A 24,465-nucleotide genomic window follows, 5' to 3' on the forward strand; every position below is an offset into this window, starting at 1 on the left:
GAAATACCGGGATTCTTGTGAAGAAGGTCGACACCTACACTGGCCCTTCTTGAGGAGGTGTCTTCGCGACATCCCCTGGAATCGGACGCCTTAGTGAGCATGTCCCCGGACTACTCCCCGTGGTGCGGAATGAGAGTTTTTGGGAGAGATTTGCAAAGCTGTTGAGGAACTGGCTCCGACAGGGGCAGACATTGGGTTTGCGCTGCCCATTCAGAGGAAAATTAAGCCGCCTTGGGATACAATCTTCCAGATAACTCTTCACGCTTGTGGGAGTGATCGTGATCGTAAGTTTATGCTCTCTTCAGACTCTGGTCGGACTCCGCTAACCATAAGGGGCCTTTTCAGGAGAAGTGAGCTTGGCCATAATTGGCCAAGGTCAGTTAGAACTAAGATCAAGGCATTCAGAAACGGCACGCTCCTTGTTAAAAGCACCATCAAAATGTAGGGACGCTCTACATCTTGTGTTAGAGAACCCTGGAGATGGACAATCCGTCTCACTTGTCCATGAAACCCCCAAGGCAAACTTTGTCTTTTCCGGCATTCCCAACATAGTATGGGAGGGTCGGAACATAATCATGGACCCAGACCTTTGCACCAAGCCAGAGGCAGAGGCGTACCTTCGACTGATAGTCGGAGGGATACCCGTGGGCTTGTTTTGAACAACAAAATCACCAATTTATTCTCGGGATGATTGATTCTTGGGCTAAGGACGCGTCTGAGGAGTGCCTCAGTAAGCAATGGACATCCGGCTTCCTCACAGGAGAGAATAGGCAAGAGGTTTACGCTTGGAAACACTGGCGTTTATTGATAAAGGGTTGGGGGAATGGATGAGCTATTTGAATATTTCTATACCATGGATCATCCAGAGCTGCCATATCCCTCCAAACTCAAGATTTCCGTAGTTACGAACGGCCTCGCAAACACCTCCATCGTCTGAGAACTCTTGTTCTCGAAGATCCGAGTCTCGTCGTGTTTTATTTGTCTTAAATTGGGATCCACAATCGACCGCTTCATCAGTAGGATATTTCGATCCTGTTTGTATCGTCGGTCTTGGCCGATTCTCTATTCGGAATCGGTGCCAATGCGTCTGCCATGAGTGTATGATCTCGGCGTTTCGAGACCATTATTCAGTATGGTGATCTTGGATTCCAAGAGGAACGGGCTTCCAAGGTGATGTCCATCGACTGGCAGGCATGCAGGTGGCTATTCATCCACACGTTCAGACGGCTGCCGAGTGGGCCAGAAGGAAGCAGTTCCTCAGCTTCTACGTTTCGGCATTGATCTGTGAACAGCAGACATTACCTCACATCATATGTGAAACCCAAATACGAAAGATCATACCCGGTTTGGGAACTGGGGTTTCATTTGAAAAGGCCTGGCCTCGTGGCGAATTTGCTGGTCGAAACAGGAACCGGCGCCCTCGGTTTCTTTTTTCCCTGCCGTGTAGGATGGCTGGGCTGGCTGTCATGATTTGCGGATGAGTCGAGGAACTTTGACTTTTGGGCGACATATCCGAGCGGAATACAAGATAACCAAGTCGAAAATTGTGCGACGGAGACCACCTTTAAGCCTGGGAGTGCCTCCACGTTTGGTTGCAGTTTGCCAACCAGTTAGTGCTCGCACCTGTCGAACTTGCGGGTCATCACCAGGCACTCGATGCCTATAACACTGCTTTTTGATATGTGCCAGCGGCATCGGCGCGAGTAGTGACTGAGCGACAAGCGTGCCACTGTCGCCAAATATTGCTCCCGTATCCAGAGACCCTTGACCCCATTTTTTAAGCGAGGATTGATGGTTCCCGGCCAACCAGAGTAGATGGTTGGTGAAGCCGTCAACGTGTGGGTGGTCTTTGAAGGTGTTCGACATCAGCGGGAAAACGCTCTCACCACGGACGATAGAGGCAAGCTTCGGAGTCTCGCCCGACGCGCATCTGATGCCCCCTGGAGTAGGACATCCGTCGGCTTGCTGGGGGCGAAATCTCATGAGCCAACGTTATCAATCCCGGCCCCAAAAACAGGACAGCAGCACCGGAAGAGCTTCATTACCAAGATGAGCAAGCAACATCCTCGAGAACCGAGCTCAAGGACATGGTTGCAGACATCGTCGATGCGGCAGACGTCGTATCCACGACACCACAAACTTCTTGCGACAGGCCGTATAGTAAATTCAAAAAGGCGCCAGGTGAAGACGGTAGTACTGGACGAGGCGCCTTGTTATATACCCAGCCGATGCCAAGCTGGTCTTGGGTGGCCAGAGCCGGCCATGCATTATGGTGGGCGACGAAAAGCAACTTCCGTACGGCCACTTACGCTGGCGAGGATGTAGCGGGTGGGCGCCAAGGAGCAGTACTTCACCAACAGATTTGCCAAGGACTCAAGCGTGTCGTCGATGGGACGCTCAAGAACGACCCTGCTTCGTGCTGAACCAACAGCTGAGTATCGCGCGGGAAATGTTTGACGTCGAGACAACGCCCGCCAGGTCGTTTCCGCCGACGTATGGGACTTTTCGTACGGGCTGAGAAGGTTACTAGACGGGCCGGCTACGCTACTTATATTTCCATATACATATCAGGTATATATCGAGTACCAAACGAAGTGCCTCATCGAAAACAGCCATGCCTCTGGTTGGGCACTGGCCCGGCCAGACTCGGATTCCATCGACAAGCTACCAGACTTCACTATCCACCCCTCACAGTTCCTCCTAAACATCGAGGACGCATCGCAGTCTCCCGGCCGGTTGATCAACCACAGAGAGGGCGACTTCAGCTCCCATTGGCCAGGAACCCAAACCCAGCTCTACAACTGCTAAACCCTCCAGCTCTGCTGCTGATCGCCCGGAGAACAGCCCGCCCGCTCTTAACCAACTTTAACCCTCACCGGAGGACCATCTTAGACCACCGAATCGTTCCGTTCTACCGTCAACCCGCCTTCAGTCCAAACTACTGAACCACCTCATTCAACAGTTGAGCCCCGGGTGGGTAGTAGTCGATTCCGCGGCCTCGTCTTCCACCACAATATAGACCAACACTAGACTCTCAAGATTTGGGATAGACAAAAAAGAGTGAATTCTACCATTAGGATGCCTATGAAGACAGCACGCCGAGAAGGATTCATGTTGGGGCGCATCAACGAAACCTCCTATCTAGGCCACTCCTCAAAGGTCCCCACGCCCAATCGAGCTCCAACGTAGTGAAATCGGACAGGTTTATATCGATTTCCAGAGATTTGATGTCGGCCACAAACCTGGAGGCCTCGAAGTTGGCCTTTATAACAACATACCGGCGTAATCTACCCCCAATCCTCCGATATGCCTCTATCTGTTCTACAGGTCGACGCTAGATATATATTCTCCCGAGCTCATTTCGTGTGAGAGACTGCTTCAGAGAGCACCATCTCCTATTCTGTACGAGGGAGGTGTGGCAGACCAACCCAAAGCTAAACTGATGGCTGCGTCCGATGCATCCTTATGCAATAACCACAATCGTGTGTCCATGACAAGATACGTTGTCTTCTTGGCTGGCGGACCAGTTTCGAGGAGATCGAAGAGGCAACCGTACGTTGCTCTGTCGACGGTAGAGGCGGAATTGGAATCAACGCGTTAGTTCTAATCCGGACGGAGATCAACAGCAGCAGAGCAATTCTCGGCACGTATCCACCAATACCTACGCCCTACCTAGTTCATAGACACTGCCAACTGTTCTCAGCATCTCCATAATGCCGAGGTAGTGATCATCATCCGGATTCCTTCCGAAGGCTGGAGGACTTGGCCATCATCCTTGTCGTCAGCATCACTGCCTCAGAACTCCGTTCAGATTCACCAACAAGTTCAGAACCCTGCCAGTCACATTCCCTGCTGGTGCTCGCCCTTACTCACCAACCCCACTCGGACGTGGGATACACGCCCAACTCCGCTACACCCATCCCAGCGTCGTTGCTGATATTTCAGGGCTAGTAGCGCCGGCAGATCAGGAGGTGCGCAGGATCCAGGAAGAAAAGTCTGGGGCGCACTTTTTCCAAGTTTGCCCAGCTGGAAGCCGAGGACTGAGGGCGGCCGCCGATGACAAGTTGGAGCTAGACGGTCTGTCATCTCGGGTAACCACCGCGGATTTCAGTTCCATCAGCAGGATGGAGATGACGCCGAGGGTGACGGGCGTGAGGACGGGGATAGCCACTCCCAAACTACCAACCTTGAGAACAAATACAGAGAAGGCCGCTGGGAAGGCGAAGGTAATGATGGTTTTGCATTTGGATTGGGCGCATAAACCAGTTGTTGGGTGATCACAGATGATCTGCCCTGTTGAAATAATAGATTTATGACCAATCACTATAGAGTGGCACGTCGCTCATTTTTGGTGCAGTGGTCTAAATCTAACATGCCCCAATTCATTGATAGCTAGCCAGCGCATGTGTGCCGGGATCACCAGACACATACGGCTCCCCTTTTCTCCATCGTTCACGTGGGTGCCCTCAGAGGTAATGCGGCAGACGATCCCAAGACTAGGCCGTTTCGGGAGTTTCTTGCCTACGTCCAGAGGGTAAACCGGGTTGTGGACTGGCCGGCTCAAGATCGCCCTACATGAGGATGGCCACCTTGACCCCAACGACGACCGTGCCGACAGTGGTGCCAACCTCCTATTACACTATGAAGAGCAGGTCCAAAAGATCTCCAAGAATTCGACGAGGAAATTTATTTACATTATCGATGGAGATGATCCCCGATTTCACACACTCGCCTCCTTTGACCATGAGGCCGAAAAAGCCAGAGTCCGCAGAGTTAGGAATCCAGAGACGGAGAGTCAACTAGATGGTGACGGGTGGTAAGAATAGACGGAGACGGAGATGGGAAAACGCACGACAGATGAATCTTGCAGTCTTGGAACAAAGTCGAGTCAAACCAGTGCCGAGCGCTTTGGGGCTCTATCTCGCGGCGTCTCTTTTACCTCTCTTCGCGTTCGCCACTTGAGTCACGAAGCAGCTTCCTGGCAACTATATACTCAGAACACCGAATACATAATTCTTTCTTCCCACACTCTTCATTCCACCCGGCGATGGCCTCGTCTTGTTAGCCGGGCGAGGGGGGAGAAACACGCACCGTCCAACCGCCTGAAAATGCGTCACGATCACCACACGGCGGGCGTCAAAGATTGAACCGTCGGTTTGAACTTGGCCCTGAAGGAAATCGCGGAAGGGAACCTTAAAGAATGCTTTGCGGGTCGAATACCTAGCTCGAGTGCTCGACCACGTTCAAGTCCGCTGAGTATATTGTCCTGAAATACCTCGGAATCCGGGACTAAAGCAATATATATAACTGCTCGCCGGCTTGATATGATGATCAAGTTTGCGGCTGTTGTCACAGGAACTCAACTAAGCAGGAGGGGCTTATTCGAGAGAGCTTGGGCAGTCCTACAGATCATTCGTCAAGTACATGAAGCCGGCAATCGCTTCATCGCCCTCACAACCACAGGGACAGAGTGAACAAGAGGACCCTGACGAGTCTGCTTTTGTTCGACGAATCTGCCATACCTGAAGAATCTTACTACGAACTGAGAGGAATTCCTAATGATTTCAAGGAATACATGGCACGACGAGATGCGAAAATTCTCAACGTCCAAAGCCAACTTTAAGCAACCCAAAGAATGATGACGAACTTGGGCGCACAGTTGCAGACTTCCTACATTCGAGGGAAGGACATGCTGAGCCCCATGGATCCACAAGTGTGCTGACGGCTCAGACTGAAATCCCTGCGACAATCAGAGCTCCTTCACAGGCGCCATCACGGGAAGTGGTTCCATCACGACAAGATGCCTATGGTGGATCTATCCCTTTCGAGACTCTCCTCTCACTGAGGAAAAGTGTGGAAGCGCCAAGCTCATTTGTGAGAACCCAGACATTAGCCTCAGCCTTCAATCTGCTGGAAGGGAGAGGCAGCCCAGTCAAGCCACTTGGGAGCCAACTTGACGTTCTTCCTTCATTCCTTTCTTGGACTGCTCAAGGCTCCCGTGTTTCATTTGGCAACAAACACGCGATACCCTTCGGTGGCCGGCACTTGGCTACTCGATTCTCCCGGTTCCTACATCGCCAGAGGACAAAGGATGGTGATCCAGGCAAAGCCACCTACCGTTCGCCACGCCGGCATTACTCAACTCACTGCAGTTTTTTTTCCAAATCTCGACCAGTATAACCCTCGTATTTGTCCGGATCGGGCCCAGGTATTTCTTGGAGCTAAACGTCGACAGGTGACAGCGGCTTAGGGGTAAAGGCGCCCTCAGCGTGATCCGTACCAAATGGCACTCCGGCGTACTTTATATCTCCAAAACCCTCTCGGCGAAGAGGTTCGTAGGCGAGAAAGAAATTCACCCGGTAGATTTGGAAATGTATGGCCTAGGACAGACAGTGAGGGCCTTTATAACTTGGTTAACGCTGGTATTAGAAGACGGACATTCGTAGTCTTTACGCTTCGTGGCGAGGTGGTGTTTGTCCGCATTGAATCACACTAACGATCTTGAAAAGAGATGTGATTCTCGCTGGGAAAGCCTCTCGACTAGGCCTCCAATGGCTTGGTCTGTGGTGTTAAATGACAGCGACGAACCAAGCGTCAGATAATTTCTCCAGAGCCGCATGGACGCTCTCGTACCGAACCCGTCGGCCGCTTAATGCGACTCATACATCTAGGAAACTTCCATTGTCCTTTCTCCCTCCGCGGTAAAATAAATCGGCAGCTCGTCTCTTCCAGCGCTGCGCCTTACCTACCAAGAGATCTCTTCTCCGTTTAAGAAAGGGTTCCACGGCGTGCATCTTATAAACACCCCAGAGGGCGAGAAAGGCAATGACATAGGTGCCAAGAGACAAGGTGATGGTTGCGTTCCTAAACTTGGCGATGGTGTCTCCGACAACCTCTTCATGAAACAGGTCGGTCCCGAACACCGTCTTTTAACAAACGTTACCAAACTGTTAGGGCCTGCTTTTCTCTCTCGAGAACCGACGTGAAGGGGGGGGACAAAAAAGGAACTTACGGCAATAAAGCTGGGAGGGAGGTAGATGATAGTGGCGACGGTAAAGGCGAATATGTATCGGCCCATTTTCGAGGATTCGGAGGCTTCACGGAGCGCTGTGGCATTGAAGAGCTGGAGACCGAAGTCAGTCCTGTCCTGTTCAAGATGCCCGGGAATGGAAACACAGGGTAAATTGTCTCGTTTCACTGACCGCATCGCGGAGTCCCTCGATCTCTTCGGCCTTGGCGGCAATTCTCTCCAGAAGCTTCCTCTCTAATTCGCCGTGATAGGCCACAATGACATTCATGTTCGCTTGCAAGGTACGGATTTCCTCGGCCAGGAACGGATGCTCGAGGCTCATCTCTGGAAGACCTAGCAACTTATCTCTAATCCAAATATCGTCTGAGAAATCCTTGGCCATAGCTTCGATTGATTTTCGCTGATTCGGGACCTCTCCCCGGAAGATGCGAAGGTTCTGGAGGCTAAGAAAATATTTCTTTGATAGCTGGAATGACTGGTCGAACATTAAACCCTCCATCTTGCCCTCGTCCAATGTATCCTTGACCTGAATTATGTCGTCAGGTTCGAAGGTAAAATCTATCAGGACCGGGGGGGGGGGGGGGGGGGGGGGGAGAGAGAGAAAATCCAGGTCACCGCAGCCAACGACATGAACAGGAGGGCTCAGACTCACCTTGATGCCGCATTCTTTGTCCAGCCACCATAAGCAGCCTTCCCATCCCTCAAACCAATGCTCTATCGACTTGTAGACGACAAGTTGGAACAGGTGAATACCCGCCGCGAACCCTTTGACGACTACCGGGCCGTCCTTGGGCTCTTGTAGGTGTTCGGTGTCTATAACAAGGTGGTTTTCCGTCAGGACGACGATCCTGAAGTCTGGAAGGATATTTGGTTGGCCGAATACCCTCGAAAATTTGCACTGGACGGACACGAAGGATTCTTTGAACCAAGGTCTACCAGGGAAACACCCATACCTGCGATTCAACAAGAATCCGCGGAGCTGGCGCAATTCGGCCAGGTTTAAGTCTTCCCAGGTCTCAGGTTCATAGAACGCAACCTGGAAGCAGCGAGAATGGTGGTCCAACACAAAGACGTTCCCTATACCGTCCGGGTGCCTGTATGATTGATACCAAAGCTTGGCCAATGACAAATCCAAGAATTGTTCCAGAAATGGGTGTGCCCGGGAAATCCCCCTGGATTCGACCGTGACTTCGGGGAGGGTGACAAGGGCCGAGAGACTTGGAAAGTCGTTGAATGGTATAATGCCAGCATAAATTCCGAAGACACTAGTCATCGTTAAAAGAAAACGTCTTTGGAGATGAGTCCGGGGAAAGGTTTAACCGTACTGGAAATCCCTAGACGGAGATGGTTGCAATGATCCTCTGGAAGAGACGCTGGAGGACAGTTCTTCACGCCCTCGCCGACGAATTACCCCCTGCGAATTCTGAGTAAACCAGTGAGATTGCTTCTTGAGGAGTGGATGGGAGCTGGGGCTCCTATCCACCAACAAGCGCGTTTTTCTTTGCGCCCTCGGCAGGAAATAGTCAGCCGCATGCTGCCAGGGCCATTGGGCAAGCTCCTCTTCAAGAAGAGATCTTAGCTGGTCTTTTGAAAATTCGGGGACAGCAGTGCCGCGCAGCGGTATCTGGCCACGCGGATATGGAAATTGGATCCTAGAACCGAAGTGGTCAAGGACCAAGACTGGCGCGTCGAGGATGGTGATCACTTTGCAGCGCAGGGACCCATGAAGTTCGAGACGTTTACGAACCACATCTACGTCGTGTTGCGTAGTCACAATTCTCCGCAGACGTACGTCTGACTCGATGAAGAAGCCTTTCGGGATCGCGTAAGGTTCCGTCGGTGCACTCCTCGATGAGCCGGAGCCTTCTGCGAGGCTCTGTAGCTGCTTGTTTGTTTCCCCAAGTTTGTCGGTCAGAGAGGCGACTCGTTGGACGAGTTGTTCCACAACGGCGACGAGATCTTCCGGATTCGCCATGTTGCCGCGGCTCTGGGCTTTCGGATCTCTCGTTTCCTGGATTTGGCTTCTCAGGTTTTTGTTAGGAGATTTCTGTCTTCATCATTCGTGTTTCTAGCTAGGCGTGGCAGCCCTGCCCAACATTTGTTCGACTCAGCCACACCTGAATCCAAATTCAGCTGCAGCCTGCTCTCCAAATCCCTGATCATAACAAAGAAACCCTGGTCCATGGATCGCTGATCAGAAACTCCAGGTCCTGATGTACCCCAGAAAAACAATCACACCTCCTATCTATTGCACCAACGATCGTTTTGGGAAGTCGTTATTCGCTAAGCTCACCAATGGTCAATTCCGTTATCGTTGGGATCTCCTTTCGCCGCTACAGAGAGGGAGCCTATCCTCCAAGGTTGAGTGCATCTCTTCCCCTTGCCCCGGTCGATACTCCAGGGCCGAGGGTCCCCGCAGCATCCCCCCAGCTGTCCGCGTGGAACAGCTCTGGTATCCTGTCAGACCATGGCCAACAGCGCCCCGTGGACAGGCGGCTCGATCACCCGCAGGAAGGTGTTTTCTGTGCATTCAACATCTGGCATTGTCCCTTGATTTTTTGCTTCGCCGAAAATAGAAGCAAGCCTCTGCTCATCTCATGACCGTGATTGCCTCCGGTGATTAAACGTAACTTCCGCTGTACGTCGAAAAAAACGAATCGATGCATGGACGAGGGTGGTATACACGACGAGACTGAACCAGCCAAGAGGGGAAGGTGGCCCGAACAATATAAACCTCACAGGGGCAAACCTCACAGCGGCGGCGCTAGCACTCCGTCCTCAAGTTGCGCCCTTTCCTCTTCGTACGAGACAAGCCATTGACCCGGCCCCGCTGTCTCAAAAGCGGACATGACCGAGCAACGCGCCAGGATATAAACTCACGAGACATCAGAGATTGCCTATAAAGAAGTTCCAGCACCAGACAAAGGTGACGGACGAACGACCTACCGAAGAAGACCTCGCTGCCTGTCCTTTGGAGGAATAGAAGTCCCTCTTCCCGCTGTGGTTGGAGAGGTGAGCTACAGCCAGAGTTTTCGGCGGCAAGACCTCGCGATGTACCAGGCATACTTGACAGAATCGAAAGGCAAGACCCGTACGGCGATCTGCGTTGATATATATCACGCGAGAGAGCGCGAATCGTGAGGCAACGACGGCAGCAGAGCCTTGAACCTTGAACACTCATCCGTCAGCGTCTGGACCATAAAGCCAGGTGCCGGGGATCAACTCACCACGGCCCATGGGCTGGCGGCCACTCTCTTGCTTCGTAGGAGGAGGAGCAGCGTCCATCTCCCAAGAACCCGAGGATGAGGAGGGAAGGAACTACCCACGCCCCCGCATCGCAGGCAAATACGCCAGGTAAAAAACGAAAAACCGAAAGCGGGAGAGGACAATAAAAATAGTCAGCCGTATTTTTTTGGTATCCCCTACGGCCAAGCCTGACGCGTTTTCCCGTTACAGGCAAGTACCATTTCCAGAGGTTCTACTTTGTTTCCACTTATTTCCATCAAAGACGAGAGCAAAACCTGAGGCGCTGCAACGATGGACGCCAGCGGCATGATAGACGCGACGACGGCGACGATGGCGACGAGAAGGTCAGCCCCCAACCTGAACAAACAGGACTATTCAATCCTACGGCCGAGAAACACAAGCATTCCGAGAGGGTCGAGCCCATCCCCTAACAAAAAAGTACTAAATAGATCCACGGTCAAATTGATCAACTGATACGAGACGAGATTCGAGTATTCATGCTGCGTGGGAATTTGCAAACCAACCTATCCGTCTCTGAAGAAGTCTACAACACACTAACATTACTTATATCAGTGGTAAACACAAGCAAAGGAATCCAGGTCTGCCGCGTAATAAGTCTGACACGTTGTCGGCTGCAGAGGTAGCTAACCCATGATTGCCTCGTAACACCCCATCACCTCAAAAAGAATAGCAATGAACAAACTCCAGTCTCCGAGTGGAAGTTCCTCTCAAGGGCAGATTCCAAGTTTAACCCCCGACGTTATATCCTGGTTCCTTCATCCGTCTAAGTGCTCCGACTCATCATCTCGCCAAAAAGGTCGCTGAGCTCGCTAATACTGGGAATCGGAAATTCGCCACTTGCTGAAGCCATGGCTGCATTTACCGACGGCGCTGAAAATTGGCCCGAGCGACGAAGTTGTCGGTTCATAGCCTCGCCGGCCATTTTGAAACTTGCGAGGGAAGGGGCGGACGAACCGAGTGAGCTCAACAAAGCAACCGTTTCCAAGGTTGAGCGGGCGATAGGTGCTAAGGAGGCCGTGGGGACAACGGGAATGCGAGACCTAGTGACGGACAACCCGGAGAGCTTAACTCCAAGCACAAACTCCATACGGAGAAAGTCTGCCTCTCTAGGCGTGGCCAACTCTCCTGGCCGTGTAACCAACATGGTTCTGTTCAAGTATTGTCTGAAAACGTGTCGTGCGATTAACTCATCCGATGTAGCCTGCAATATTCGCGCTACGTCTGCTTGAGTTGCGGATGATTTCTTGCGCAACTCCCTCATGGTCATGCAGATTAGGAAGAGAAGTTCAGTAGACGTGATGCCCATTCGCTTCTCAGCCTGCGTCATCCATACCTCCTCTCGCGTTCCTGACGTATTCCAAAGTTCCCAAAGGACTCCAAAGTCTGTAAAGCCTGGGACAGCCGCATCAGCTCTACCACTCAACCTTTCGAGTAGCGTGGCGTTAGCTTTGAGAGGTTTGACATTGGCTTTGAAGGGTTCATGGTAAATCCGGCTGAGCTGCTTCTCACACCAATCTATGCAGGAGCGGACGCACGGGTTGAGCATTTTACTGCTACGACCTCCGATTTCAAGCTCAAACGGACCAGGTACATGTGTTAGCACAAGATCCTCAAGTGTGTCAGTGTTCCCCGGGATAGTCAAGGGCAATTCGAGGGGAGCGGACACGTCATTCACAGCGGAAACCATGTCAGATGAAGAGGTGGGGTATGCCAAGATGACGTTGAAGAAGTAAATAAGGTCCAACGACCTATCCTCCTTCGGCAAGACCACTTCCAACAACTGGGGAAGGCTTTCTCGATCGTCGTGGGTCATGGAAGACTGCGTCGCCATTTGCTGCTCTAGGGTTTGCGCACGGCGACATCTCTCATTATTGACCCCCGATTGTTTCTTCGACAGTAAAGCGAGAAACTTACCGAGGATAAATCGGTAGATGGAAGATTGTTGATCGGTAACTGGCAATTCCTGGTACTTATGTAGCTCCCCAAGGAGAATAGGTCGGACAATGGCAAAGTGATCTGGGAGGTGTGCCATGTGTGCTAACTGGGTTAAAAGATGGTAGTGGCTGACATCCCGATCCGGATCCGGCGGATCAGATCGGGACTGATGCCACTCCAGCACCAGTCTATAGAGATCGAATGCTTCCGACTTATGATGAATCACGGCGAGATAATCAGCTGCACGTTTCAGAATCGCAATTTCGCCCGCGGACAAAGTATCGAGCGGCTGGTCACAGGCGATTGTTTGGCGAGGTCTGCCCAGAAGAACGATGTCTTCGTCAAGTGTTGAACAGCACTCTCCTAATTCTGAGCCGGTGAATCGTGTCGAAAGCCCAGCCAATATCTCGTCTCCTGGAAATCCCCGTGATACAGCCGCCTTTCCCAACCAATTCCCTGTGGGCCGAGCTGTTGGTGTATCTGCGGAGGTTACTTCTGTTTCCTTTGCCTGCCCTGTAATTCGGGGAAACCCATCCACGATTTTCTCACGAGACATAAGTAGGTCAGGGAGATGGACTGACTCCGGCGGCGGACTGGGGACCGAGGTAGATGAAAGGGTGATGGAACACAACTCAGGGGTAGCGACTGCGGTGTCGTTGCTAGCCGGCGGATAATCTTTGCCAGGCATTGCTCCTAGCTTTGTCCTCTTTGTGCATGGGCGGATGGCGCGCGATGCAGAACCGGAAGCACTCTCGCAACTAGATAATTCTCGCTTAACCGGGATGGATGCACCACCACGAACAGCATCCAAGCTGGTTCGGACCTGCTTCAGAACCTGATGTTCGACAATATCGAACGCTGACTCCGTAGTCTGCATAGCCTGAACCGAACCATTCTTTACTATTCCCCATTTTCCTAGGCGATAGACATACTGCTTTTTACTGCCCCGCCTCAAATTAGCTTGCTGGATCCCTGGGGGGTGTTTGACATGGGCAGGGAGGAATGTACTTTGCTTTAAACCCGTGTTTGTTGCTCATCGTGTTGATGACTTCGTCGAGTGTCAGTTTTGAGTATAGCTCGCATATTTCCAGACGATGGTCCTCCCACTCCTCATCTGGTATGCGTCTTGCTCGTGGTGTTGAAGAAGTCACAAAGTGGAACGAATTAGGCATGGTATCTGAACTTCCTCAGGCTTACGGATCGCTCGCTCGCTCGGCTGGGAAGATAAGAAGCCTTTGGAGTTGAAAAACTCCCTGCGTGACAAAGGTATCCTCAGGTATTTATCTCGGGGAACACATCTTTCTTGATATTAGAATCGGGTGGGCTGGGCTCTAAATAATAAGAAAATGGAAAAGAACACAATTCAAAGACCAAAAAAGGAAATAAAAACGAAGAAGAAGAACAAAAGAGAAGAAAACGAAATCCAAGAAACAAAAGAAGAAGACAAGAGAGAAGAGAACAAGATAGAAAAAGCAATATTAAAGTTAGGACAGCTTTAAAAGACACCGAGACACTAATCTTTAAATGGAAATTGGAATCCTGTTCCCCCCCCCTCATGCTGGGCTTGCTATGCAAGGCTTCAGGGATCAGGGGCGGCTGGACGTCCAGCCGCCCCTGCTTGTAAATTCTAATTCCCGAAGCGGGCTCACTCGAGCTATTTCCGTACTTTGCCAAGCGGCTCCGGAGAGTCGAATGGTCAGCTAGCTTCCTCTCCTGGCAATTAGAAGTTTCCTTCATCGTCGTATTTTACGTTGAACGGACCAACACCCACTTCCCCGGTCTGTGTTGGCACAGTTCTGCGCGAAGCCTTTGAGGAAACCCAGAAGGTAGTTGCTTCTCATTATGGTGTTTTACGACCCCCTACGAAGTTTGAGGGAGGGGATAGGCTGATGATATGTTGAAGGCCGGGAGGTGGCAGAGAAGTAGACACTGGGCTCCTTGAGTGACTCTAAACATTTTCCTGACATACAACTCCAGGAAATAATACAGCTTAGATTCGAAGGCCCAAAGACTACATCTATTTCGACCCGTCCTCCCTATAAGCGAAGTCGTCCCATCGCCTATGGACACAATGCCATGGTGGAGATAATCGTTGGAGACAATCATTTCGCTTTCGCCACGGAGGAAGTGATGAAGATTCAGGACTGATAGATGGTTGTCTATCATGGACAATTGTACTAGGCAATCCAGACTACAAGAATCACCGATAATAACAAACGACCCTTCTCCGCCACTACAAGGGGACCCAGTCTCTGTATTTAATCCAACGTGGTGAACTGGTGAACTTGACTCGTTACACACGTATTATGATATCGTAAACGACCCCATTTAATGTAGTGTAACCTCCCTCTCCGTCCAAAGTGAAGCGGTAGCTCCAGTCCTATCTTGTCCGTGGCCATATCCCGCCGAGACAGACTCTAACAAACTTCTGTGCCCAATTCTGCTAAAGGACATGTCAAGGCAAAGTTATCTATGACTGTTTCGGCCATGACTAGTATCCCACAGAAACTGTAAGTCCAAAACATGTTTCTCGCCCATTCCCAACTCGAAGCCTTACCACAAAGTGAAAAAGCACAAGCAAAGACAAGAAACAAATGAACAAAAAAGGATGTCAATTTAGTAATAATAAAGCAGAAGCAGAGGACATAAAGAGTCAACTCACCTGTAATAATAATGCTCTCAAAAGCTGCTACCAGAGTTCACAGCCGTCCAAGTCCTTCAGACAACGACAGACCCTGTTCCCTCTTGCTGGCTCCTTTCCACCTCTCTCCAAAGCAAAGCTAGCTTCTCAAGTGAAGGACAATCTGAATGATATCTGAGAAAGCACAACTGTAGCCTCATGTTAGCTGGACTTTGGTGAATCCCTGCTGCTGCCATTTCAGACAAGACAGCAAGTCTTCACCGGCCTGATAAGCTGTAAGTCCAAAGTGACCACAACCACGACCACAGTCCAGCTCTTGCATCTTCGTCTCCAACTGAACCCCCTCTTGCGCCTCACAGATGAGAAAGAGGCCATCCCCGTCCTTCACCCACCCCCCGCGCTCAGAGTTCCCCCTCCACGATTCCTCATGATGTCCCCTGACGGGAAGGAGCCCAACAAAGCCCATAGGATCCTCCAGTCCATTCCTCCCTCCTCGAATGACTCGGCGTTTCAGCACGAGTTCCCTTCAATAATCAGAATAGAAAACCCTTTAGATTTTCGTAAAGGGAAGTCTCAGCTCCGGTAACGTGTTTGTTTCTTGCGCGTGCCGTAGAATCAGTAACCCTGACGCGTCACTTCTGGACACACATAAAGTCCCCTCGAGGCCACCACCACTTCACGAAAACTTCTTCCTCTTTCCCCCCAAATCAAACCAACTTCATTCCGCCTTCATCACCCTTCATCGTACTTCATCGTACTTCATCGAACTTCATCATCCAACATCTTCTGGTTCGCACCAGCAAACTCAGTTTACCCTGTCTCAGGTATGGTATTATTGTTTCATTCTTTCTTTCGTCCTTGCATCGTTTCCCCCCTGTCGAGCAGCCGTTCCGCTTCATCGAGCATACGCTCCTGGACGCAAGTCGCTTGGATGTGGCATCGGGCCCTCATTTGAGACCCCTGCCTCAGACAGGTTCAACTTTCTTTTGTGGTTAGTAGTACTAACGAAAAAGAAGAATCGACAGGAAAAAGAACAGCATTCCTGCCATTTCCGCCCTCTGGGCTCATCCCAAGCCAACTCCCGACTCGTTAGGAATCTCTTCTCAAGATGTCGGGCGAAGGCTCGCCTTTCGAGGACACGGGCCAGAACTGTCCTGGTCGTAGTGCTCCTTCGGGAATTTCCAACCGCGAGACCTTCGATACGATTCCCGATGGAGAACTTTATGACGAACAGCCTCGGGTCATTTCTCAACGACGTCAGAACCACGCCCACCCCCAGCATCCCACTCAGAATGCAATGCCGAGCGCGAGCAACAGTGGCACCCCCAGATTCGCTGACTGGCAGCATTCTGCAGTGGGTCACGGTCTAGCCACAGGTATCCCTCCTGCCATTGACCAGCCGCCGAACGATCATCCTGTCGTTCCTGGTGTGGATTCTGGTGCAAGCCAGTCCCCAGATGAATATCCAATTGACTTTGACTATTTGGGATTGATGGGCGTTGCATCCTACGACAACCTTACCCCCCAACTGCTCAGCTCCGGTCGCCTTCAGGCCTATCCCGCAGCACACGAGCCTCCCCCTACTCCCCAGCCCATCACCACTCCAGCTATTCCCACCCCCCCCACCAATCCTCACACCATCCCATCCACCCCTTCCAACAACGTCCCTCCTCCTTCCTCTTCGTTCTTCCTCCCCCTCCCCTGTTCCCCTCCTCCCCACCCTGCCAACACGCCGCAACCATCCGCTCCCACTGCGGTCGACAACACAACTACCGCTTCTCAGGTTCTCGGTGACGGCGACGCGATGGATGTCGATCCGCCCAACCCCCAACCTGCGGCTACCGCTGATGCTGGTAACGGTGCTCAACCCTCCACGAAGAAGAGGCAGAGGAAGACGACGGTCGCGGCCAAGAAGCCTGCGAAGACAGCGGCGGCGAAGAGGCCTGCGAGGTCGACGGCTAAGAGGCCTGCAAAGGCAACAACAACCGGAAAGCCGGCGGCCAAGAGGGCGAAGACTTCCAAGGCAGCGACCAAGCGAGGAAAGGCCAAAAAGGCAAAGGACGCCGACGACGACGCCGACGGTGACGAAGAAGCGCAGGCGAACGAGCAAGAGCCCAAAGAATCCGAAGACAAACACTTGAAAATCGCCACTTCCATCCCCGAGCTATTCGTCTTTCTTTTCAATGGATTGTTGGATCTCGGATTCAAGGACATCCTCGCGACCGGCGGGCGTCACTTCACCATTGGCACCCTGTGCTCCGGCACCGACGCTCCCATCATCGCCCTCAAACTCTTCCAAGAGGCCGGATACGCCCTCGGCCACAACAAGTCCCTTTCACACAAGCACCTCTTCAGCGTTGAGATCGAACCCATCAAGCAGGCCTTCATCCGACGAAACATCAAGCCTAAGGGCCACATCTTCCGCGACGTCGTCGAGTTCGCCGGAAACGACAAGGCCACCACTGCCGCCGGTTTCCCGGCCGACGTGCCCACCAAGGTAGATGTCGTCGTCGTCGGATCGTCCTGTGTGGACTTTTCTTCTCTCAATTCCAAGAAGAACAAGGACTTAGGCGCTTTGACGGCCCGATACAACACCAGGCTCGACGACGATGGAATCGATTTCGAGGCGTTTATGAACGAGGCCAAGGATGCGACTGGCGAATCCGCCACGACTTTCCTTGCATCGCTAGCGTACGTGAACAAGGCCCGGCCCAAGCTGGCCGTCATGGAGAATGTTAATCAATCCCCTTGGCATGACATTGTTAATGTGTGGTTTCCCATGATTGGTTATTCGGCGATGCACGTCAAGCTCGATTCCGCGAACTATGGCGTGCCGCATACACGCCAAAGAGGCTATCTGGTCGCCGTGGACAAACGCCATTACGGCGAAGAACGTGCGTCGAAAATCTGCGAAACCTGGGAGACCCTCATCGGCCAAGCTGAATCGACTGCTCGCATCCCGCTGCGCAATCTTCTTCTTCGATATGGCGATCGGACCGTTCGCGAGAACCTCATCCCGATTGAACGAGGAGCCAGCAGAGAGCCGACCGTTAAGGCAACCATGTGCCAGATGAGACACAATCACGCCCGCAAGCAATACGGTCTTCCTCGTGACGTCCACCAGTATACACGCCTCGATGCGCGTGGAGCATGCAAACCGTACGATTTGTCGCACAAAACGCTGATTCAACGCCAGGGACCGAGGGTTTGTGACCTTTTGGACATTGTCCAACTGCGAATGATGATCGACATCGCTCATAATTTTGATTTCCGTTTCAAGAATCATATTATCGACTTGTCGCAGAACGTCGATCGCAGCCCTGGTCAAGTAGGACAATCTCCCTGTCTCACTCCCAACGGCCTGCCTTTCATCACCAGCCAGGGTCGGATGCTCGTCGGATTGGAGGCACTCCGCCTTCAGGGCATCGAGTCGGACAAACTCGTGCCGTCGACCGAGTGCGATAAGGACTGGCGTGACCTCGCAGGAAATGCCATGACGACATCTGTCGTTGGCTGTGTTATCCTGGCGTTACTTCTCGCGGAGCACAACGCTTGCATCGGTACGGATTATGGTCTCCAGGAGAAGGCGAACAGCTTCTCGGAAACCCTGCGCAAAGAGGGCACCCTGCGCAAAGAGGGCACCGTGGACGACGAGGGCACCGTGGACGAAGAGGGCACCGTGAAGGAAGAGGGCACCGCGCGACCCAGTGCAGTGATCAAGAACGTTACTAAAGAGATGTACGAAAACTGGGATTCGTCTGTCCTGAACAACATCAAATTGAGCCATTTGTTCCTGCTCCACAGGGTATGTCGTTCTTATTGTCCCTGCGACGGTTTGAGCATTCGGAACCGCGCGCGTGGCCTCAAATTCTGTCAAGACTGCAAACAGTTCCGATGCAGCAAGTGCTTGGGAAATCCCTTGCACAACTTTGTGGATTTTCCGATCAATTTTAAATTGTTCAGCGAGGCGGAGACGTTGTCGCGCGTCACGAAATACTTCCCGCCTACTTTCACCTTGACGTCGCGGGGCGGAGTCGGTATTCGAGTTCCTGCACTCGAAGATTTCGGCGACGTGTATCTCTCCGATCGCGCCAAAGAAGCCTTCGATGTCTGCTGTGCGAACACGACATATTACTTCAAGGAATTCCACGTCGGGCAAGTTTTGACCGCTCGATACCATTCTGCTCGCTCTCACGTCGACATCTCAATCGACGAGGACTCGCTTACGTGGAATGTGTATCTGGATGTTGAAGGTTGCATCATCTCCAAGAAACTCGGGTACCTTCAGGATCCCGAGTACAACGTAATGAGGGCTGTCCTCAAGAACCCCGATTCGATGGTCATTCCCCGTGAGGAGGATTGGCGTCTCTGGGTCGACGACAAACACACGGTCATCGTCAATGTTCACCCGGGTATTGAGCGCCTTGACGGCATTAAGTACGATCTCGTGTCAATGGCTGACCACGCCGGCAACGTGGTTTCACAAGGCCAGGCTTTCGACAATGTGGTTCAGCTTCTCGGTGACGCGTACACGCTCACCGAGCACTGCGGGACGTCCCATTCTCTTCTGTATGTTCAGAAGAGGAGCGGGCTCTACCACTTCCTTGATCCCGATAAGGAATGCCACGGCCTCAACGATCGATGGGTCATTGCGAAGACGAATCGGATGCTGCATGACTTTGAGAACCGCGACGTCCTTCTCTATTTCGATAAAGAGTATCGTCCTTGTCGATCAAAATGGGAACGTATGATTAATCCAGCCACCATTCCGCAGGTGATTGGAGAAAATCGTCCGCATAGTGGCCTGAGGTGCGAGTACCCAGGATACTGGGCTAGTGTTGCTGCATCTAAGGATCTGGCCAGAGCCTTGCCAACATCAATCAACTCGATCGCAAAACTCCCCGAGGTCCACGTCGGCGACGGCATGTGGCAACACGTTAAGGATCATCAGTGTAATAAAGCGGAGACATGGGTGCATCTCAAGATCCCTCTGGCAGACTTCCCGTTCCCGAATTCATTCTATGCCGCTTTGTGGCGGGATAGTTCCGGTAACGGCGAAGGCATGTTCGTCGACTCTTCGAGCCCTTGCCCCGTTCGACAGCGCGACAGAGATGCTTTACTTCGAACGATTAGATTTGCTCTAATCTGTCTTCCTCAGGGGGGCGGTCATCCGGGGTCTGTTCTCCTCGGCACGGATCTCTGTGGTGATTGTGTTCCAGTCACGCCGGCTGTCCACCGAATCAGGAACGTGCAAGACAAAGTCGTTGAGATTATTTCAGATGCAAAACATTGTGAGCAATTTGAGAACCGCATCAATGACCGACCAACTACCGTATCCATTTCGGTCAGTGCTTCCGAGGCCTCGACCCTCGAGGTTGACATCAAAGTAGATCTGGGGACTTTGATTCACCGCGCCGCCGGTTATCTTCCCCGAGAAGGTGTTCAGAAGGGCGTACGGAGGGATTTGAGCCAGACTCAAGGCACTGCTGAACTCGTGCACAACTTCCATGACACGCCCAAAGCTTTTACTCCGTTCGAGACGAAGCTTCGGCCTGTCGTCGACACCGATATCAACAAGTCTCCGCCTCCTCCCCCATCTTTCCCAGAAGACCTGAGTCTCCGACCAGATCAGAAACTGGCACTTGGGTGGATGATTAAACGCGAGGATTCCCCTGACGAGTACATGGAGACAGAAGTCGAGGAATACATCGAGCAGTCGGTGGGTCTCCGCCTGGTCGGACGCGCGAAGACACCGAATAAGTCCAAGGGTGGCGTTTTGGCTCATCAAGTCGGGTACGGAAAGACGGTTATTTCGCTAGCTTTGATCGATGTACAACGTCGTCTTGTCAACGAGTCCATCCAAGAGCGACGCGGCTGGATGGGAGACAGACTCGTGCATCTCAAAGCGACGCTAATCGTCGTCCCCAATCACATTATCGGCCAGTGGGAGTCTGAGATTAGGCGATTCCTTCAGCAAAGCGACCAGACGTAGAATGTGGTCGTCTTCAAAACGAGGGCGAAAAAGATCAGTCGAGAAAAGCTCGAAGAGGCCGACATCGTCTTGATATCGCATACCACCGCGCGGCTTACGGCTTCGGCGCGAGACACCTTCGCCGCGGCGTCTGGCCAGGTTAAAATGGCCGGACCCGACACCAAGAGAAACTTTGAAGAGTTTTATTTCCCAGGCTGCGATAAGCTCCGCGATCTCTACCGACGCCATGTCAACGGTGGTGAAGATTTCAACGTTGCCGAGGAAGCGTTGAAAGCAGTTGCGGCGAACCAGGAAATTCTTAATGATGCCTGCAAGAACCACGTGCCGCCGAGCAAGCGTCGAAAGGGCGGCGTAGTGTCGACGACGGATGCTTCCACAGACAGCAACGGACAGTCCCGCAAGTCCCGCAATGCGAGCAAGCTGCCCGACATTCGCGACCTGTCGCAGTCGAGTCGCGAGAAGGTGTTAGAACAGGCAGCGTATGCGCACAAGGGCGCGACCCTTTTCGAGTTTTACAGCTGGGACAGGATCATCTATGATGAGTTCTCGTACTCCGACGTGTTGGCTACGGCGTTCATCATCCAGAGTGTGGCGTGCTCCAAGTGGCTTCTGTCTGGTACGCCCCCGATGTCGTGCCTAGCGAAGATTTGCGACGTGGCGTCCATGATCAACGTCCACGTTGCACGAGAGGAGCCGGCTCTGCCCCTGTACCTGGGACCCATCACCGAGGGCCCGTCGCCCACGGACATGTCTGCGTCTGAGCAGTATCGAGCACTCCGGCAGTTGAAGTCGGAGGCGTTCGCGCATGAGCGGCATCTGCAAGGAGAGAAGTTTGTATCGATGTACATGCGGCAGAATTCGGCTGTTGTGAGCGACTGTTACAAAGTCATTCGCAAGGTCGTCTTTGTTCCGAGCGAAACCACGTCGAAGGCCAACTACTTCCGATTGCAACAGTGTCTGTATGATGCTCGTTGGGACGTGCTAAGCTTGTCGGGCGATAGCAGCAACGCTGTGCGGGCCATTCTGAACTTGAAAAAGAAGACGGATGCCTTCCAGTCTCTCACGCAGCAGGAACGGTACGACGCATCGGTCAAGACCCTCCTAGTATTTTCGGCGCTCCCAATGGGCGAGACATGCGATCTCCTGCAAGGCCGGAATACTGGCAACATGACGGTTTCAGATGTTCTCCATCTGATTGTGGATGAAGCGAAGACGTCATATGTGAAGATGGGACGGATTTTGAAGTCTCAATTCGACCGATTTATGTGGCTCGCACATCAGTTCGCCGAGCCGGCGGAAGAGATTGTGGACGGTGGTGCCGAGAGAGGTGATGCAAACGGAGGCGATGCCGAGCTCAACGGCGGAGGTTCCGGTTCCCATCCCGCCACGACGGCGGCCACCCGCTCAACGAAGTTTAACCAGGCGGACACCTACCGCGTGGGGATAATCCGCCATTGTTCTTCACGAGACGTCAAGGAGTTTGGGGGTCTAGAGATTGCCAGCATTGTTCGGAAGATCCTCTTGGGACCACGTGAGAATGATTCGATGTATGATAATCCGCAAAACTGGAGTACCGAGACATGGCAGGCTCGGGACGGCGGCGCTGGGACTAGCTACTTTGTTGACTGGTATCCGGACCCTTTCGCGAGGATAAAGTCGTTGTCGAAGCATGAGCTGTGCCTTATCATTCGCGACTGCTTCCATGCTCTTGGAGAAGACTCCCAGATGTTGGAAGATCTATCAATGGATGAGCTCCGAGCAAAGGCGGTGGGTCTGGTGGATCGGACAATTGCTGAGAGGGTGGTTGTATACAATCAAGATTCGATTGAAAGGGAGTGCGGATTCCTTAGCCGTCCCAAGAGCCTGGATGAGAGTGGGAACGAGAAAGAGCGTGCGATGACTGAGGGGCAAGAAACCGAGTTGCAAGTTTTGCGGATGAAACACCGGAACATCGGACTAAAGGCACTTCAAAGTGATATTGTCGAACACCTTCGGAAGAGCCTCTGTCGATTCGAGGGAGGAAATGCTAGTGACAAGGACTTTGAGTTCGGGTCTGCTGTGCCATGTCGCTTCCCCATTGTGGGACAGACAAAGGTGACGCGGGGCACGCAACTTGAAGAGGGTCTAGACGACTTGATCTTGACCTCTCTGAGCGTCGAAGAGGCCGCTCGAAACCTCATCCAAGAGGCGTTCCGTCGATATAGGTTCCTCAACTCTATTTCACTGCTTGCCAAGCAAGTCCTCGATGGTCGATGGTGCCATGAGTGTGGAAGGTGCGACGTCGCCCATGACAAGGCACAGGAGTATTGTGACTGTCAACATCTCCTTTGCCATTCGTGCTCAGGCCAAAACGATTCCTGCCCAAAATGCACCAAGCAGGGCAAAGCATCTCGCAGAAAGGCCAGCATGCTGCCGCCTGGTCTTTTCTGCAACGTTTGCAAGGTGACACAGATCGAGGCACCAGAGGATGCTCTTATCCTGACCAGTTGCGGGCACTTACTTTGCAAGCGATGCTCGGAGGAGATGAAGGACGTGGGACCGCCCAAGGATGACGGTAGCTGCGAGTTGCCCGTGTGCCGGGCAGACGAATGTAACTGCATCTTGACGGGAGAGGCTGTGCCGGGCAACGCATTCGTGACGAGTCGTGGTGACACACCGGTGAGCTCGCTAGGTATGGGCGGTAAACTGCAAAAGACGGTTGATATTGTCCAGGCAGCCAAGAACGCCAACGAGAAGGTTCTTGTATTTGTCCCCTACCCGGAACAGATGGGGCCCGTTGATGCCGCTCTACGCACAGCGGGTTTCGATGTAGGGAGGACGGACCGGGCGCAGCCAGATGAGGAGCTTCGCCGGTTCCAGAGGGGCAAGGGAGATGTCCTTCTTCAGCTCCTGTCCGCGCCGGAATCAGCTGGCAGCAACTTGGTAAATGCGAACCATATCGTGTTTGTCGGCCCGCTGTTCAGTCGTGACCAGCGGCAATGGGAGATGGTCATGAAACAGGCAATTGGTCGTTGCAACAGGCCAGGACAGACGAAGGACGTCTTCATCTACGACCTGGTTACAACCCACACCCTTGATGTAGACGTGTTGGAGCATCATTTGGGCAGGACACTGCAGCCGGCTGAGGGGGAGATGGAGATGGAGATCCAGGCAGGATCTCCCGGAACGACTGGAGAGGACGAGGGTGGTGATTCCGAGGTGGTGAGAAGCACGTTGAGTTCGGTTCTGGCCGCCAACGAGGTCTCAATGTTGCTTCGAAAGTCATTTGATCCGAAAGATGTTGACAATATCTTTTGAACGGCCACATTAGTATCTCGGTGGGTACATTCTAGGACTGGGGGGTATGGACAGCAGAGAGCAGTGAAAGGGCATGTGTAAGGATAAGAAGGTCATGTGCGGATAAGAATGTCATGTATGGGTAAGGGGGGGTATGTACGGATAGGAAGGGCATGTAAGAATATCAAGGTAATGAGGGATAGAAAAGTGATAAGAGATGGGACAGAAGGACGAGATGTTATACATACTTAGATGTTTATTGCCCCCCAATTGATACGTCGTTTTGAAGTCATTCTTATTTCAAAAACCAACGTCGATTTGAAG

The 24,465-nt window shown here is 52.4% G+C and overlaps 2 protein-coding genes and 1 pseudogene across 2 annotated transcripts; 1 reads left to right on the plus strand and 2 right to left on the minus strand.

Moving 5' to 3' along the window:
• Window positions 1-6,540: 6,540 nt before the first annotated feature.
• On the minus strand, window positions 6,541-9,005 carry SAPIO_CDS2601 (uncharacterized protein; the record flags this gene model as incomplete). Its single annotated transcript, XM_016785577.1, has 7 exons — window positions 6,541-6,561; window positions 6,750-6,926; window positions 7,013-7,123; window positions 7,203-7,556; window positions 7,683-7,878; window positions 7,984-8,124; window positions 8,356-9,005. 7 exons carry the CDS (start codon window positions 9,003-9,005, stop codon window positions 6,541-6,543), a joined length of 1,650 nt encoding a protein of 549 aa, XP_016644953.1.
• A 2,055-nt stretch (window positions 9,006-11,060) lies between these two features.
• On the minus strand, window positions 11,061-12,329 carry SAPIO_CDS2602 (annotated as a pseudogene; the record flags this gene model as incomplete).
• Window positions 12,330-15,981: 3,652 nt separating this feature from the next.
• Window positions 15,982-24,162, plus strand: SAPIO_CDS2603 (uncharacterized protein; the record flags this gene model as incomplete). Its single annotated transcript, XM_016785578.1, has 3 exons — window positions 15,982-18,678; window positions 18,763-20,816; window positions 20,904-24,162. 3 exons carry the CDS (start codon window positions 15,982-15,984, stop codon window positions 24,160-24,162), a joined length of 8,010 nt encoding a protein of 2,669 aa, XP_016644954.1.
• Window positions 24,163-24,465: the final 303 nt, after the last annotated feature.

The sequence above is a fragment of the Scedosporium apiospermum genome, assembly GCF_000732125.1.
Source record: "Scedosporium apiospermum strain IHEM 14462 chromosome Unknown SEQ_SAPIO_0086, whole genome shotgun sequence".
NCBI classification, from domain to species: domain Eukaryota; kingdom Fungi; phylum Ascomycota; class Sordariomycetes; order Microascales; family Microascaceae; genus Scedosporium; species Scedosporium apiospermum.